The sequence below is a fragment of the Falco peregrinus genome, chromosome 3 (genome assembly GCF_023634155.1).
Source record: "Falco peregrinus isolate bFalPer1 chromosome 3, bFalPer1.pri, whole genome shotgun sequence".
NCBI lineage: Eukaryota > Metazoa > Chordata > Aves > Falconiformes > Falconidae > Falco > Falco peregrinus.
In genome coordinates this window covers 71,229,515-71,246,741 of record NC_073723.1, presented here as the reverse complement: position 1 = coordinate 71,246,741, position 17,227 = coordinate 71,229,515, and the positions used below count along the sequence as shown (strand labels likewise).

At 47.4% G+C, this 17,227-nt stretch overlaps 1 protein-coding gene across 1 annotated transcript in view; it reads right to left on the bottom strand.

The window, feature by feature from the left end:
* Positions 1 to 3,865, bottom strand: part of PARD6G (par-6 family cell polarity regulator gamma) — a 68,076-nt gene extending 64,211 nt beyond the window's left edge. Inside the window, exon 1 of the mRNA XM_055800659.1 lies at positions 3,554 to 3,865. Within this exon, the coding sequence (XP_055656634.1) occupies positions 3,554 to 3,625 (72 nt within the window). The 5' untranslated portion in view covers positions 3,626 to 3,865. The remainder of the gene's footprint in view (positions 1 to 3,553) is intronic.
* Positions 3,866 to 17,227: the final 13,362 nt, after the last annotated feature.

Here is a 17,227-nt window from a genome sequence, read left to right as displayed (position 1 = left end):
CTGCCATGTCTCAAAACAAAGGTGTTTGCTGCAACACACGGATCCAAGAGGCTTCTGCAGCACCCTACAGTCACCCAGAGAAAAAGCAGCCTGATGTACACCAAGAGGTATTACACAGCGCCACAAAGCTCATCCTTCTGCAAAGACATCGTAGCCAGAGAACATATCACTGTGACCATTCCCACTGAGTACTCATAAGGCATTAAAATATCCACAGACACAAGCGTCAGGAGCTGAAGCATGCTTCTGGGCCATGTTCCGAGCAGGGCTGATGGGTCAGGTTAGGTCCAGGGAAGGTACAGGCTAGTTCAGACCCGCTGAAACCTGATCATCCACAAGTAAAGTGGGATACCACCTGCAGGTTTTGGCCCTTCGGCACAAGAAGGATGTTGAAAAACTGGAGCGAGGGCAGCCACCAAGATGCCCCCCCTACCTTTTTTTTTAAAAAAAATAATCCTCTGACACACATTGGGAATCTTAAAACTGAAGTACTTGGGGATTGCCAGAGAAGTCTTACCCAGCATGGTACCAAGCATCTAACAAACTCCCCTCTTCCAGTAATCAAGGGCACAAACCAACTTTCAAGAAGTTTCTTTCAGAGAAAAGGCAAGAAACTGAGGAAATCCAGGACAATCTTGGTCACTTTTCACAGCAGCCATTTCTGAATCATGATTAATGCGACACACCAGCTGGATAAATGTTTATCCTTAAGGAAGAAACAACCCGATTATAGTAACAGAAGCAGGCATATCAAAACCCCAACATTTGCAGCCTATCACTCATCCGACTCCCCACAGCTATTTTTTCCAGAGCTCCTTTACATCCAACTCGATCTTCAGAGAAAAGCTACTTCACGCTGTTCTGTAGAAGCGGCGCGCTCTCACACCCAGATCCTCTGCTGAAAGGGATTCCACCTACCCACGGCCCGCCACTTCCCCAGCCTTTGAAAATCCACCCGAGAATCCCTTGATCCCCAGCCAGCAGCATGCCCTGGCACAGAAGCTGAGCTGCACCCACCCCCGCTCACCTGGCAGCCTGCGCTCGCAGGCGATAGCTGCAAAATCATGAGTTCTTAGACTCAACTTTCGAGTTCTCAGGCAAGTCCAGACAGGGCAGGCCTCATACTTACAAAACACAAGACACTAAACGCTTAAAAGGCTGACTACATACGGCTACCAAAAGCAGCATTATTGAATCTTGTTTCCCCAGCCTTACTCAATAAAAGAATAAAACCAATCTGTATTTCTAGAGGATTGCAGCACGACAAGCCAGTGATCCACTGGGACAAGACAGCACCATAACCAACCCCGAAAGATTACCATGTTTTAGCAAGAAGTGTAAGGTCTTCATACAGCACTTTGCCAAGTACCATTACCCAGAGCTTTTCACTGGGTCTACCTCTAACTGCTGAAGAGGAACTCCGTTTGAGAGAGAACCTACGAGCTTTACAGGCAAAAGAAAACCATGTTGCGATGTCAGTACCAACCTCCCATTTGCCAACAACCTGCAACATAAACAATCTAGATGTTATCGCACATAACTCATGCTAACAGTATAACCCCACCAGCACCAAGAAATGCAGCAGTACAGCCTCCGCTGACCCATGCTGCACACTAATGGATCACCACTGGGTGTAGGCCCTCAGCAGGATATTTTTGAATTTAGCCTCTATTTAAAGCTTCCTTCCAATGAGGTACAGCCCTCTAAGGCAACTTCTGGGCCATCAGCAGTGACAACCCTGAGCTACAGAAGACCTCCAGTAAACCCCTCCCACGCACACAAGTTTATTTTCCTTTTCTTCAGCAATCCACAGTCATTCGTACACTTACAGCCTCCCTAAAGCACTCTGCGTCTACACAGGATCCACTTACAGGATTCCTGCAGTTGTAAAGGAGGCTATGAGGTGTTAATTATAAGGTTGCTTTTTAATTGTTAATAGAAGAAACTCAAGTTATGTTAATATTAAAGTATTAAAGAGAGAGTAAACTTCAAAAAAATTCCTTATCTGTGGTCAAGATTTTAGTTCGAAGCTCATGCAATGCATGGGGTATAACTCACCGAGTACAAAACAGGATCTCCTGGAGCATTTGGGGGCCACATTGTGGGTGGGCTACACCTTAGAACCAGTACAAACTGAATCAAAACTTCCCAGCAATGGAAGCAGGATGGAACTTTCCAGGCCAACTGAGCCCCTTCACGTGGCAACAGCAGGTTAGAAAATAAGGGCCTGAACCTACGTTTCAGGTGCCATGTTTGGAAGCAAATGGAAAGTCCCTAGGACAAAAAGTAGTTCTCCCACTGAAGCCACCCCACCATCCTCCCCGGTCTATGTGCTGCTCAAGGCTGTTTGATCTGAATACAAACATTAACAGCAGCAAGGGGCAAATATGGGGAGCACCGATGACAAAGTCCCGAAGATACTGCCTTTGATACCATCTCAGCAGGTGATGGGGGCTGCGCACAATTCCAGGACATGCTAATATTACTCCATGCTCTTTTCAACTTACACACTGCTTACGCCTTTTTGGTTACACATATATAAAACACAGGCTTCCAGGGAAATTCCTCAGTTTTGCTTAAACGCTACTTCTTCTTGCTTGTAGAGATGGCAGGCAGGATTCTGATGTGCCGGTTCAACCGAGAGCCTCTTGAAGAAAGCTCGGCACGACCAGCCACCGGCACGGCCGGCCGATCCGTTTTGAGGAGCCGAGCTCCGGCGGAGCTGCTGCTGCACAGGGCAGCCCTGCAGACGCAACCCCTACCCCAGCGACAGGAGCGTGCAAAAGCCGGCTGGCTGATGGCGGGGGCCGGCATCCCCAGGTAACCCCTGGAAAAGCCGCCGCAGGAGGGTGAGGCTTCCCGCAGGCCCCGCTCCGGCTTCCCCGGCCCGGACCTACAGCGGGATTTCGGAGCTGCCCGCACCGGCGGGGGCATGCGGCCCTTCTCCCTCCTCGGCTCCGGCTTCTCTCACCACCCGAGCCGGGGCACCCCAGCCACCACCCGGGAGCCCGCCGAAGCACCCCGCGGCTGCGGGGGGCAGGAGCACCCCGGGGGCGGCACCACCTCCGCGCTCCCGCCCGCCCCACCGGCGCCCCCGGGCCGAGCCCCCGCCTTCCCGGTAGGCGAGGCGACCGGCGCTTTCCGAGCTGCCCCAGAAAGTTAACGCCGAAGTCCCCGAAGCGAAACAAAAGATCGAGCGGGAGCGGCGGCCGCGGGGCCCCGGCGCCCGCCCGCCCCAGCCCCGGCGCCGCGCCGGGAGCGGACGGGGAAGGGTCGCGCCGCCGCTGCCTCATGCCGGGCAGGGGCGGCTCGCCGGGGGCGAGGCCGGGAGCTGCGCCCGGAGCGGTGGTCCCGCCTCTCCGCGAGCTGCCGCCAGCCCGTCACCGCTCTCTGGGCTGCGGCTGGGGCACGGCTCCGGCAGCACCGGGCAGGGAGCGGCGGGGCTGGGGGGGTACGGGGGGACTCCATTCATTTTCGGGAGAGCGGCCGGGAGCGGGCCGGGCAGGGGCGCACCGGCCCGCCGCCGGTCGAGGCCGCGCCGCGCTCTCCTCACCTTACTCTTCACTTCCACCGCGCTGCACTCCAGATACCGCAGAGTCTGAGATTTGTTGAAACTCCGGTTCATCTTCCCGGCCGCGCTGCCTTCCCCGCCCGCGCCGCCGCCGCCGCCGCCGTCTCCCGCCCGCCGCGGGCCGCGCGCCCCCGGGCCGCCCCCGCGAGCCGATCGCCCCGCGCGCGGCAGGCGGCACGCGGCGCCCCGCTACCGCCCCGCTCCGCTCCGGCCACTTTGTCCCGGCGCGCCAATGAGAGCGGCCGCTCCGCTGGGCTCGCGCTCCAGCTCCCGACACCCGCGCACCCGCGACTCGCGGCGGGCGCCTGGGCCGGCAGGCCACGCCCCCGGCCACGCCCACCCCACCGCTCGGCCCGGCCACGCCCCGCACGGCGGCGCCCCGCCCCTCGGCGGCCGCGGGGCTGGCCACGAGTGTGCGGGGCCGCGGCGGAGCTGCTGCGCGGCGGGACGTGCCGCGGGGCTGGCGCCCGGCGCCGTTAAACCAGCGCGGCGGTGGGACCGGCGCGGAGCCGGCGCGCCCCGCCGAGAGCGGGCGGTGGCCGGGGCTGCTTTAACCCGTGGCCCCCGAGGGCGGGCGGTGGCGCGGGTCGAGGTGAGGTCGCTTCGCCCCAGGGCGGTGCGAGGCCCCGGCGCCCGGCGAGCCCATCCACCTGCCCGGTTTCGCGGGCCGTGAGCGTCGCTGCCGGCATCGTGTACGGTGCAGAAGGTGCCCCCCAAGCAGCCGCTGGACTGTGGTGCAGCCGGGGACCCCCCAGCGCAGGGGTGCTTGGAAGTGCCCGCTGTGTGCCACGGGGACCCCATCGAACCTTCCAGGTGGTGCTGATCAGGCGTCGGGATCAGAACGGTGCTGCCAGTCATTAATTTGAGACCACAGATCACCAGGTTCGGGAGGGGAGTTTCCACCACTCCCTCCTTGAAATAAACCTGTGGACTGCCTCCCTCTGCTAGCAGCCTTTATTAATTAGGTAGGTTATTAATTTGAGAATCTCGGAGGAACTTACTTCTTTCCATCTACTGCCAAGGACCTTTGTAATTCTAACAGACCTTTTCCCTTCAGTCAATTTCTTTTAGTCATTGAGAGCCTTAGACACTGGTGTTTTTTCCTACACAGTCCTGCCCAAAACAGCAGTCGTGATGTAAAGAAGCCGAGGACAAGGCACAGACCTGTGCAACCAGTTTTCTACTGCTCAACATATCCCAGGATCATCTGCCCGTCTAAGGAAGGAGCATGAAGTCCTAGCAGATGTAACAAATCACCCATCGCTCCTTCTCCAGACCCACCGGGCAGGTGTCAACAGCAGCGACAGGGAATACCCATGAATTTAGGGGCTAAAAAATGACCAAAAAAGGAGTTGACTTTTCATGTGACTCCAAGTAGGAGGATCAAACCATATGCCCCAGCTACAAACCAGTTCCAGCTTATTGGAAAATCGATCTGAAATGAACATTTGCCACCTGTTCTGGGCTTGCACTGTATTTGGAAAGCTTACTGTAAGTCAAACTGGAAAAATGAAGTCGAGAGAGCTGAGAAAGGAAGTGTTGTATGAACTTGATCTTTTCCTCTTTTTATCTTAGTAGGAGCAGTGCAGCAGCTTCACTTTCCTGCTGTGATGGCCAAGGCCAAGCTGTGGAGATACAGGGTGCCAAGGGGCTGAACATCCCTTTTGGGATGTTTCCATTGGAAGAGGGACCTTGAAATCCGACAGCTGGATTCGTGTGATTAGTGGTTCAACATCTGGAGCAACAAGGCCGGTTCACTGGAATGAAGCTGATCAGTAGCTGAAGGACCAGTCTAGCCATGTTAACCTCCAGTAGGGGTATTACTCACATCACTGGGAGCATTAGCAGGGACTTAAAGTCCCTGGGATATTATCCCAGCCCACCTGTCCACCAGCTGAGCCTTGGAAAGGGACCCTGCTGTCTGCATTACCTCCTGGCTCAGGAAAGAGCCCCTGGAGTGCTCTTACATGTTTCAGACACATGGTGATGTGGTTGAATTCAGAATCACAACCACAGAGAAAGAAAGATCTGTATTAACTTTTGTTTCTAATTTTTACTTTGTTCATTTTTTTCTAAGAAAAAGTAAGTTCTCAACAGTTGGCAGTCAATAAGCAATTTAATTTTAGTGTTTAAATTTGATGCTACTTGTGTTTGTGATGTTCATTTGAGAAATACAGATTAAACTCATTTGTCTTATTTTTTTATTTCATTTTCCTTCAGGGACTGCATATGCTTCATTACCATCTCTTTTATATTAATGAAGACTCTTCAGACTAATAATGCCTACCAAGCTGTGTGTAACCAGAATGGGAATTAAATGAAAATGAACAAAAAAATATATATTTTGTGGTGAGATAAAAGCTGGTAAACCATGCTGGATTCATAAAGAATAAAGTTACATTTTTCGCAGCTTAAGACAGGTTGATTTACCAGCAGGGCTATGGGGGCTTCCACTCCCCCTTCCCTGTCAGCAGTTTCTACCACCACGTGAATACACAATCCTCTTCTCTACCCGGTCTTTGAAGCTAACAGGTGCATTGAGCACACAAATTAGTCTTATCTGGGGAGTGGAGCTAATGTTGTTTCTGTTTCTTTTGTCCTACAAGAATTCAGAAGTGGTAGAACACTACCTCTCCTTATTTTTTTTTTTTTTTTCATTATTCACCCATAAGAAGAGCTGCTCTTCTGCTGTTCCATTCCTGCCCGCCTTTTCAGCGTTGCATTAAACACCACAGTAAACAAGGTGAATGCGCTAAGACAAGGAAATATACTCCCAAGAGGCTATTGCTAGCAAAGGTTCTTTTAAAAAATGCTTCAACAAAATCTGGTTTCTGCTGCTTTTTCTCAGCTGATCTGTTTCCCTCTTAAAAAAATCCCATCAGTAAACCCGAAAAAGTATTTCAGTTATTTTTGCTCAGGTTTTAATATATGCTGCCATGATTTCAAACATAATGATGGACTCGATAATCTTAAAGGTCTTTTCCAACCTAAACAATTCCATGATTCTATGAACAGACCTTTAAGATAAAAGTGTTTTACTTAAAAGAAATCCAATGTGAGTTAAATATCCATTATTTTGTAAATTAATATAAACAGTTTTTACCCACTCTGATCCTAACCTCATTGATGAGGCTGAAACAGGCACATGCATGGGCAGAGGGTCACAATATGAAAAACCAGCTGTATAATTAGTAGGAGAATACAATAGTATTATGTAAGTTTATTAAATAACATTCTTTATTAATATTATTTAAGAACTTATTAAAAGTGAATGTTTCTCAATAAAGCTATACCGAAATCCAATTCAGTCCACTTTTGTAAATTCGCGAAGATACGCTTTTTTTTTTCCATTTCCAAATTACTTGCAGGTTTAATCCCTTTCCTCCAGAGCAGAGCTGAGACATGATTAAGACAGCCTGAGAAAACTCCTTTTCTTGCCTTCTCTCCCCCTGCCCGTGCTGCGCTGTAATGAGCAGTGGCTTCAGCTCCATATACCAGCAGGAACCAAAACACTGTGTGCTCCCAGGCTGCCCCAGCCCCAGGTTGCACCAGGCGCTGCAGCCCCTACCAGCTGTTTTCCTCCTCAAACTCAGTCACAAACATGGTTTCAATTTAACTGCCTTTGCTCAGGCACCTTTCAGGGTGTTTTTTTTCTCATCGCTTGCCAAGGACACTGCATTCCTTTGACAATTTCTATAAATCTTCATCTGTTTTAGTAATCCGTAGTTAGTTTACCCTGTTTCTGACCTGCAGAGCTTTTAAATCACCGTTTCTTCCCACGTGCCCGTCTCTTAGCCCTTCCTTGCACCCTTGTCCCTGGCTGCAATCAGGGCACGGGGGCACATTTGCTCTCGCCCAGCCACATAGCCTCTTCCTACATGCAGCACTGCACCAAATACCCTAATTTCTGGCCCTAAACCAAGCAGGGATGCCACAGCCCAGGGGCTCCAACAGACCATCTAAAAATATTCAGATACTCCTGTTTTCAAACCTTTTTATTTGCTAGACAAATAAAAGTTGCTGCAACGTGTCTAACTCGCACTCCTGTAATGGTGTTTTTCAGCATGCGAGGGGCTTCCCTCTGACTAGCTGCATGGCTCGTTAGTATTAGCAAGCCATCTACATGCTCTGAGAGGTGAAAAAATACCCCAGACTCGCATCCAAGGATTTATTCTCCTCCGCTCCTTCCTGTGTTGAAGTTGCAAGAGTTACAAATAGCAAGTCCTAAGGGCTTGGAGGAACCGCTGCAATGACAGGCTGGTTTTGGTTTCTTTAAATGTAAAACAAAATGAAGCATAGCACAGGGGAGAGAAGAGGGGGAATGACAACTATTGTTTTGCTTGTAGCAAGCAGTGTCCTGCCACAGCGAGGATGGTTTCTACTTCATCAAGCGCAGGGGACAATGCCAGAGAACATCAGTTGCCTCAGTGCAGGAGCCCATCTAGAGAGGAGGAAGAAGAATAATGCCACCAGCCACAACAGTAATGGATGCTCCCAGACAGGAAACCAGCTGCTTCAGTGATTTTCCATTGTCTCGTCCCTCGTGGTGGTGAAATGTCTTCTTTTTCTTTCAAGCACTTTCGCCTTCAGGCCGTCAAGAAATGTATGTGCATTTAATAGGAAAAAGACTGAAGAGAGACCCAGGAGAGATGGCTGTTTGTTCTCAAGGGGTGGGGAAACCTGATGCTGCTTTTCTACCAGGGTGCTGAAGCATCAAGGAGACCTCTTGCATGACTTTAGTAAAAAATACTCCAAGAGGAAAGGCCAGAGCTGTAGCTGAGGGAACAGCATCTGCTGAGATGCTCTGCGGAGCTCACAAGCAAGCATGGAGACAGGCATTTGTTATTGTAGCTCCCAGAATTTTTCCAGAGAACTGCTCTGTGCTATCAACATCCTTTTCCCCTTTTGTTTCTCCAGAATTCTACTCCCCACCCCACTGCTGGGCTTTGCCGTCACCATTTGGCGGCTGGCCATGTGCCCAGAGGTCTCAGGATGGCGTGTGTGGCAGCTCTGCCCAAAAGCAGCGGGGAAAACCATGCTCACCTTCCCTCTCTGACCAGGCGTGCATGCTCAGAAAGGCCAGATGAAGCACCAGGGGTGAGAATTTGGCGGTGAAGAATTTCAGGATCACTGTATTTTAGAGCTCAGTTTTCTTCTGGTTTGAAACAGTGCCAGGAAGGGAGCAGCACGAGTGCTGCTGACGTGCTGGGGGGAGTGGGCAGAGGTCCCCAGGCCATCTGCACGCAGGTACCCTGGCTTCAGCAGATCAGATCAATGTGCTCTTGTGTCAGCCAAAAATTTGCCCCTCTGGCTTAATTGGTGGATATATAAGCAGCTACATATGGACATGTATGTGTGCAAATAATCCAGGAACCAAAGCTGTTGGGATACCACGGTCCCAGCAGCCAAACTCTAAGCATCACCAGGTAGGGAGTAGGGTGGGTTATCAGACCAATTGTCCTCTTTCCAAATTACACATAAATTGGAGTTAAAAACAATAGTACTTCACAAGGATGGCAAAGATGAGTTTGATTGGCAGAGGTGAGTTTGGGGATGAGAGGAGGGAGGAGAGATGATTATGCTTCTTATTCTGCCCCCAAAGTATGCTCTAGTTATATGAATCTTCAGGATAAGACATTGCCCACAAAATATAGAAACACTCAAACTGTATTTGTTCTGCACACGTATTTGTTGAACTTAATGATTTTTTTCCCTCCCTTTCAATTGCTTTGATTCTTGCTTTCCCATTTTAACTAAAGAGAAAAACATGAAAAAGCAGTAACGTTTCCCAGATGTCATTCATTTCCGCAGAGAAATAGATCTCATCCTCCACTAGTTGTCCAGAAGTAGGTCCTTCTACTTCCACATAAGGTAAAAATATTGTTTACAATGTGATTTCTTGCCATGGACCTGTGGAATCAACACAGATTTTACATGTGGTAGCTCATACACCTCACATAGCACAGCAAGGTTTCCCTGTCTGCTGCATACTTTTATGGCTTGATTGTAAGTGTAACAGGGATTAATTTAAAAAAAAAAAAAAAAAAAAAAAAGTAGGGAGAAGAAAAAGGGAGAAAGCAGGGGTTCTAGCAAAGACAATTTTACTTGTTGGTAGTATGGGTTTGGGACATTCAGGGGCTGCTCAAGAAGCACTGAGTTAATTTTTTGAAAGCTCTTTAAGCCTCTAGATGAAAGTGGCTGTGCAAGTAGCAGCTTCTTATGATGTTAGAATGGCAAATACTTTTAAAATATAATTGATTTAAAGGCAGCACGGCTGATCACAGGCCTGGGGTGTGGGAGCATCTGCCTGGTTCTCTTCCCGCAAGAGAAAGCTGTGCTTTACTTTGTCCCTTTATTGTTGGTTCTTACTTCTGCAGTAAGGTGAAGCATAATTGTAAATTGGCAAGTGTACAGTACATCTTCTAATTAGACCAATGCTATCAAATAATTTATGCAGCTCATGGTATCTTTGTCTTCCCAAGCACCTTTTCTGTGTGAAACTGTGAATGGGCTATTGAAGCACATGCTATGACACTGGAGAAACTTTTCTGCAGTAGTTACCAAATTTGCTAATGGAGTTAAGCTGACGAAATCTTCCTTAAATTAGTAAAATGGGAAGAACAGTAGTACCGTTTATTTTCAAAGCTAATGTCTATATGAGAAAGCTGCTATCATAAAAATACAATCATGCCTGCCTTCCAAGTGCTTCTCCAACTTGCTCAGTGCAGTTGAGAGACTGCCTGTGGCACCCCTCTACAATTATTCTTAATCACAAAATGGCTTTAATCTCTTTGGGGTAACCATTTCACTCATATGAATGCCATATGCCATCTACCATCTTTGTTAGCCTTGGCAGCTGAAGCCTGGGGTTTAGTGACAGGGTAGGAGAGTATGACTCTTGCCCAGTATAATTCAGTCCCTCACCAAAAGCCCAGAGAGGTTTTTAACTTGGCATGGGATGCAATTAGCTGGAAGGACCAACCAGAATCTTCAGGAAAATATAATTTATTGACAACTTCCATTTGGGAAGTGAATAGATGTCACCTTAAATAAATGGCCACGATATTCCTGAATTTTAGATTTTAACAATTTGTAAGGTACTATGTCTAGCTATTAAGTCAAGCCCTCTCAGATGTGGTAGTTTGTAGTCTGACCTGCTAGTAAGGGAAAATAATAAGAAACTGTCCTAGCCATGTGAGTTGTACAACATACAAATCTTGACTGTTCACTTACTAACTTCAGTCCCTAAAAAATGTAACACACTGCAGCCGAAAGCTTCTTAGTACAAAAAAAAAAATAAATATTGTCAGATGACCTTTTAAGTCTGCTTTTTGCAAGATATTTTTGGCAGATCTGCTAGACCAGTGGCAGTGTTAAGATAAAGACAGATTAAAAAATGTAGTTCCTGATTAATAATAATAATAAATAAAGGTTAGAGGGAAAGGTTACATATATTCACATAGCAAAATCCATCTGATGTTTGCCAAACCATTGCACATAGGCTGCACGAGGCTGAAATCACCTGATCCTATCAGAACTACTGAAGCAAACTCCTGTATGGAAAGGTGCTGTGAAGCTCTCATTGTCTGCGACTGGACATAATCTGTTCTTTACCCACCTGATTTGCAAAGAGATTTGCCAAGAAGTGGCTTACTACGTTAGAGATGTCTTTCAACATATGCCTTTATGCCCTGCAAACACTGAAGTTTTAAATCATTTGTGCAAAATCAGTCCTTCCCAGAGCTTTCAGCAAGGGCTAACAGTCTCATGTGAGGCTTGAAGGAGTCCTTCAAAGCAGCTGTTTAGAAATGAGGCACATTATATTCTTTTCCCACAGGCTGAGGGCCAGATGTTCAGTGGGTGTAAAGCAGCAGAGCTTCAGTGTGACTTCTTGGGGCCACGATAATTTATACTAGCCAGGAACCTGGCCCTAAGTTTTCAGCCAAGAGACTTGCTCTGCTGCTGAAGGGCACAGTTTTATAATCTCTGGACTAAGCTCCATCCCATATCGACGTCCTCTGTGAGGTGAGAAGGGATCGAAGTGTTCAGGATTGCTTTCTCAAGGTGTTGAAAGAGACATCTCTCAGAAGATTCCTGACACCGCTTCTCCAAGCCAGTTTGCTGAAGTCATCACAGGCTTTCAGTTGTGGTGCATTTACATATTTTCCTTCCCGTGTTTCTGCTGCTAACAATGTACGTAGGTTCTTTAGGTCTGTTTCCTCCCAAAGCAAGTTGCCTTTTGCACCCTCTTAAGATCAGTAAATGAGAATATTTCTAAGCAACGGTGATGTTCCTGTATTTTTTTTTCCTTCATAATTTGCATCTTCCTGAAACACGAACGAGGATTACTCACAGGAGTATGGATTTCAGAATCAGGCCTTTTGGCCATTTTGATAGTGTCATGGGAGGAAAAACTGTTTCCCAGAACCAAACAATTTTATTGCATTCCAGAATCATGTGCAAAACAGGGATCCCATCTGTTCGACAGCATTCTCACCAAGTACGGTTCTGCCTGTAGCTCACCAGTGTAAGCAGTTCAACAAAGGAGCCTCAGTTTTCAGTGACAAGGTTTTCTTCAAAATACAAGACACCAGTAAAATGGGCTTCGTAATAATTTGCATGTTTGTCAAGGTATATTTTCTTAAACACTATTTTGACTGATAAGGCCACTGCAGAATAGTATAGTACTACAGCAATCACTCCTAAATTAAGCCTTCACTAAGACCAGTTTTTCCAATTCCTCTAAATCCATAATAAGTGAATAAATAATAAAAGCATTAACTTCAAAACTGATGGATTAAAATTGAGCTGAAATAGGCTTCCTTATTTTGTCCCCTGACAGCTTGAAGAGTTTTGAACAAAGAGTGCTTGAATGCAGCAGCCTAGGTTTAGGCCAGTTTACCAGAGTGATTCTGCAAGAAAAAGATTATGAAATAAAAGGGAGGGAATTTAATTTATGAGATTCCTCTAACTGAAGGCTGGTGCCTGGGATTTTTATCATCACCATGAACATTGGCAAGTTTTGCTTAGCAAGTACAATGAAGGACTTCTGGAAATTCTAGGTAAGGTATTTGTAGTTGCTTAATTCTGCATATCCCGATTTCTAAGTGTCCCGGTTGAGTCACCCTGAAGTCCTTTTAATGATCTCTCCATCTGACTTGCTCGAGATTCCCTGACAGCTCTGCTTGTGCTTTCCTTTCAGAAACTGATCTGAAAAATAAAATGCAATTTCAGGGGATGCTTGTCTGTGGAAAGAGATCACTGTTTGGCTGGGAAGTCAGTCTTGCTGGTGCACATGCTTTGCCTGCAGTCAGGGAGTGATGCCCACCAAGCATGGTTTGCCCCACCCTCCCTGTTTCCAGCCCCTTCCTTGTGGTTAGAGGAGCTGGGGAATATCTGTGTGGCTTTGAAAGGACACAGCTCATGGGTAGTGGCAAAATGGCTGGAAGGGAGATGTCTTCCAAGGCAGAGACTGAAGCTGTGAAGCCTTTCCTGTGAAGGTTTGGAAGGGGGGCAGGATATCTAGTGAGCCATTTTGCGTCCTTTCTGAAGTCCACCTGAGCACCTCTGGTGACCAGCATGGCTCTGCAGCCATGCCAGCTCTTTCCTGAAGTCCTCCTATATACATAGCTCTGGGATGCGTCATTGGAGGCCATCAGGATCCTGATCTCCCAGGACATTTCTCATAAGGTGTAGGTAGTAGAGCTGTCATCCATTGCCTAGATTTTTGTGCTGTCTGGGATCTACCACAACACAGACAATTCAGCATAGGTGGCCTGCTAGGGTGCAAGGGAGACAGGTCTGACTTTCACTCCTTCAGTTCATCTGTAGCTGCAAGCGTCATGAGGGCCACGTGCTGGGCAATGACAGGGAGATGCAACTCATGGACAAGAGTCATCCCTGGCCTGACTAATGACTCATATGGGTATGGATGCCTTTGGGAGCGCATCCATGGTGAGGCCATGGCTGGCCCTCGGGTTTTGAATGGGGGCAGCCTGGGGTGGAGGTGCTTCCAGAGCACCAAGGTAGGGAAAAGTAACAAACAATGAGACTCTTCATGACTTTTGTCTAAGAAAAGTTTCTTAGGATTTTGCAGGGGCACAGGATGTGATCTGTTAATTTTATCAGCAACAGGTCAAAATGTGTTGATCTCCTGGCAGGTGGGATGGCACCTAGTGGCTAAGGTGGAGAGGCCAGGGGAGGGCTTGGGCTTCAGGGCCAATTAGCAGGTATAAGCTGGTCCCTCAGCTTCTTCATTTGTAAATCACAATGAAAACAAATAGCTATATCTCTGCATCACAGGGTTAGCATGAGGCTTAATTAACTTGTGTTTATGACACCCTGCTGGAAAGGTGTTAAGATAATTAGAAATGTATCTCTTGCATCTGTTCAGGCTTACTCCGTTGGGGCCACAACCCATGATTAAGATTTCTAGCAGATGTCACAATGCAAATGGCAATGACTAGTAAGCGGGAGTACAGTAACAAGGAGCACGAGCAGCACCGGCACACTCAGTCATCGCTGCTGCCCACACACTCTCACATCGGGTGAGGTGCCTTTGGGGGACCCAGCCCTACACCACGGTGCTGCCCAGCTCCATGTCCAGGGAGGGGAAGGGAGGCTATGCTGAACCATGGTGTTTGATGATAAAAACACCTAGCCTCTAAAAAGCAGACTAATCCATTCTGTGCCTTCAACCCTCACTGCAGGCAACTGCGGAGAAGCACTCGCCATTGGAAAGGATGTTTGAATGATGCCATTAAGGAGTACAGTGACACCATTCACATTTTTTTGACAAGTTACCATTGGAACTGCCTTGGCTTTCACTCCCTTTGCACCATTGCTGCGTGACTGCTGGGATCTGCGTGATCTCCTGGGTGCCAGGAGGGAGCAGTCTCTGGAGAGTGGGTGACCCGGAGGAGGCAGCAAAATGCTGACAGGGTCTGGTTGTTTTTTTATCTGTGGGGGGAGTGATGGTATTTGATTTTGGCCTGCTCCGTGTTTCAAACTTGTCACTTGTTAGGAAAATGCCTGCCCACAAAGCAGGGATCCAGCCTGTTGGTATTTGAGGTGCTGGAGGTAGTGATACAGATGGACAGGACAGAGCCAAAGTCAGGTACCCTGGGTAAGGGCTGGAAGCTCCCTGAACTGGAATCAGGCTGAAGGACAGAAATGAAACAGGATCCTATAAATAACAGCTTCCCTCACTACTCTCTTTCCTCTCCAAAGCGGATCAGTCCTTTGCATCAAGGTGAATCTTGGCTCTCCTGCTTTTCCCCTGCTGCTTCCCTTAAGTTCCCCTGCCTCCTTTGCTTCACTGCATTCCTCCCCCTCATCCTGATGCTTGCGTCTTCTGGTGCAACCTGGAGCTGTTTCCCACCAAGCCTGGGGGTCCTGCTGTTCACAGGGGGGACTGGCCTCCCACCCCTTTTGGGTGTCCAGGCCCCAAGTGACCTGCAGGAGCTAGGTGTGACTAACCTGGGGAGGGTTTTCTGCAAATTTAACCATTCAGATCTCTGAAGGTCATACAAACTAGGACTCAGCACAGGCTGGGGTTTGGGAAAAAATTAGATGCGTGTTGGTGGCAATGCTGGAAGACTTCTACCTAACAAAATGCTGCACAAATATCATCTGTGTGAATACAACCTTTTTCTCAAATTCTGCTAAAATTAGTAATTTCTAAATGAAAGATCACACAATTCATTTATTTTATATATGTATAAGAGGTACATTCCCTAGCCTCTTCCTTGGCAATGGTGTAGCTGTTTTTCCTGAGAGAAACAATACAAAATAATCCCAAACAACCCCCTTCCACAAAAATCCCAAACCGAAATTAACTCCCAACAAGACTAAACTAGCCTGAGGTAAGCACCCAGGGAAGATTCCAGCTGGCTCGCTTTTGGCAGTGCCATAAAGCGAAGGCAGGATCTCCTGCCAGGAAAGGCCAGGCAAGCCAGACCCGAGGCGGGCTGCCTGCCTTGCCCGCTGCAACTGGCCTGGGCACTCAGCACCCCATTTCGGGTGCATTGGCTGCGTATGGCAGGTAGCCTCTATTGTGAATTCCTGCTGGCAAGCTTGCACCTGAAAAGCAGCTCCAGCAACTTTTTTTCTTTTAATACAAAGCAGTATGAAGTATGTGAAGCACTAAGGACTATGTGAGCCCATTTGGGTAATCACTGTGTAGAGACAGTACCCAGTTTCTAAATGAACAGTCTCCTAGGATATTGATTCAGTAGTAGTTGAAAAGGCAAAATGACTCGGGTTTATTAGGAGGAGAAAGGCAAAGCTTCAGCAGTACCATTATATAAACCCACAGTGAGCATCTCTTTTGAATATCTGGTGTGTGGTTCTAGTGCCATCTCTCAAAGATGGCACAGCAGAATTTGAAAAGGTACAGAAAGAGCCAGCAAGTCTGGCTGGTGGTGTGATACAGCTTCTCGACCACAGAAGACAAACTGATGCTTCACAGTCTAGAAAAAAAAAAAAAAAAAAAAAGAGGACTGAGAGGAGAAACTGGAGAGGTTATAAAACCGTTAAGTGAATGAAGAAGGCGAATAAGGAGTAATTGTTAACACTTTATCATAACACAGGAATTAGGAAGCTTCAGATGGAGTTATCAGATAGCAGGTTTAAAGCAAAGAAGAGAGAGTATTTTTTCTCCCACAGCAAATCATTAAATAGTGGGGTGCCATAAAATGTTGTGTAGGCTAAAAGATTTAATTAGTTCAAAAGCACTTAGGCTCATGGAAGAAAGCCGATCAGGGCTAATGAACACAGAGCTGCATGTATGCCCTTTGACTCTTGAAACCTCTGTGCAGTCAGCTGCTAAAAGCCAGAAGAGCACAGCAGGAGGAACAGCACTGGTCCTAGTCCTTGATTTTTGGGTTTTGGGTTTGGTTTTTTTTTTCCTCTTGTATTCATTCCTAACCTTTTTCAGAGATTACAGGCTGAGTGGCATTACATATATGGTTGCTCTTTTACTTACAGTGCAACAGCTGTGGAAATGCCCCATCTATTATTTGCAGCAACTGGGAAAGCAACATGGCCAAGACAAGGTTCTCTTGGATGAAAGTTCATTAACACAGCACCAGCAAAGCTACATCAGGGATTTTTTTTACTGTTTGTTTTCAGCTACAAATAACTGCTTGGAACACTAGTCCTTTCCAGCTAGGTTTGGTGGATTGTGCTTCCTTAGAAAGGTTACAGTCTATAAAATAGCCATAAGCAAGACAAGTACAGAGTATGCTTTGACTGGATTCTAGTCTTCCCTTTTCATAAAAAGCATGAGATTGGAGTAATGTGTAGCAAGTTTTAAGTTATGTTGTAAAAGTTGCCCCCAAACCACTTCTTAGGGGAACAATAATTCTTAGGAAGAAGTGCCAGCTAAGAATTAATACTGATAAAACCTACATTTTTCATCCTGGGGATTCTTGTGGGAAATGTCTGGTTTTGCTGTCTTACGTTATTTTTGGAAAATGTGCTACCAGTTGTAGATGTTTTGGAAATAAATTAAGTGAAAGAGTAGGTGACAGGCATAAGTATAAAACAAGAATAGTGAACCCTGTGACACTGAGCTTGTCACGTGTGATTTGAGTACTCCTGAGAAGATAAGCAGTACCTTACAATCTGTTAGTTTTCAAGCCAGCTGCCAGATTG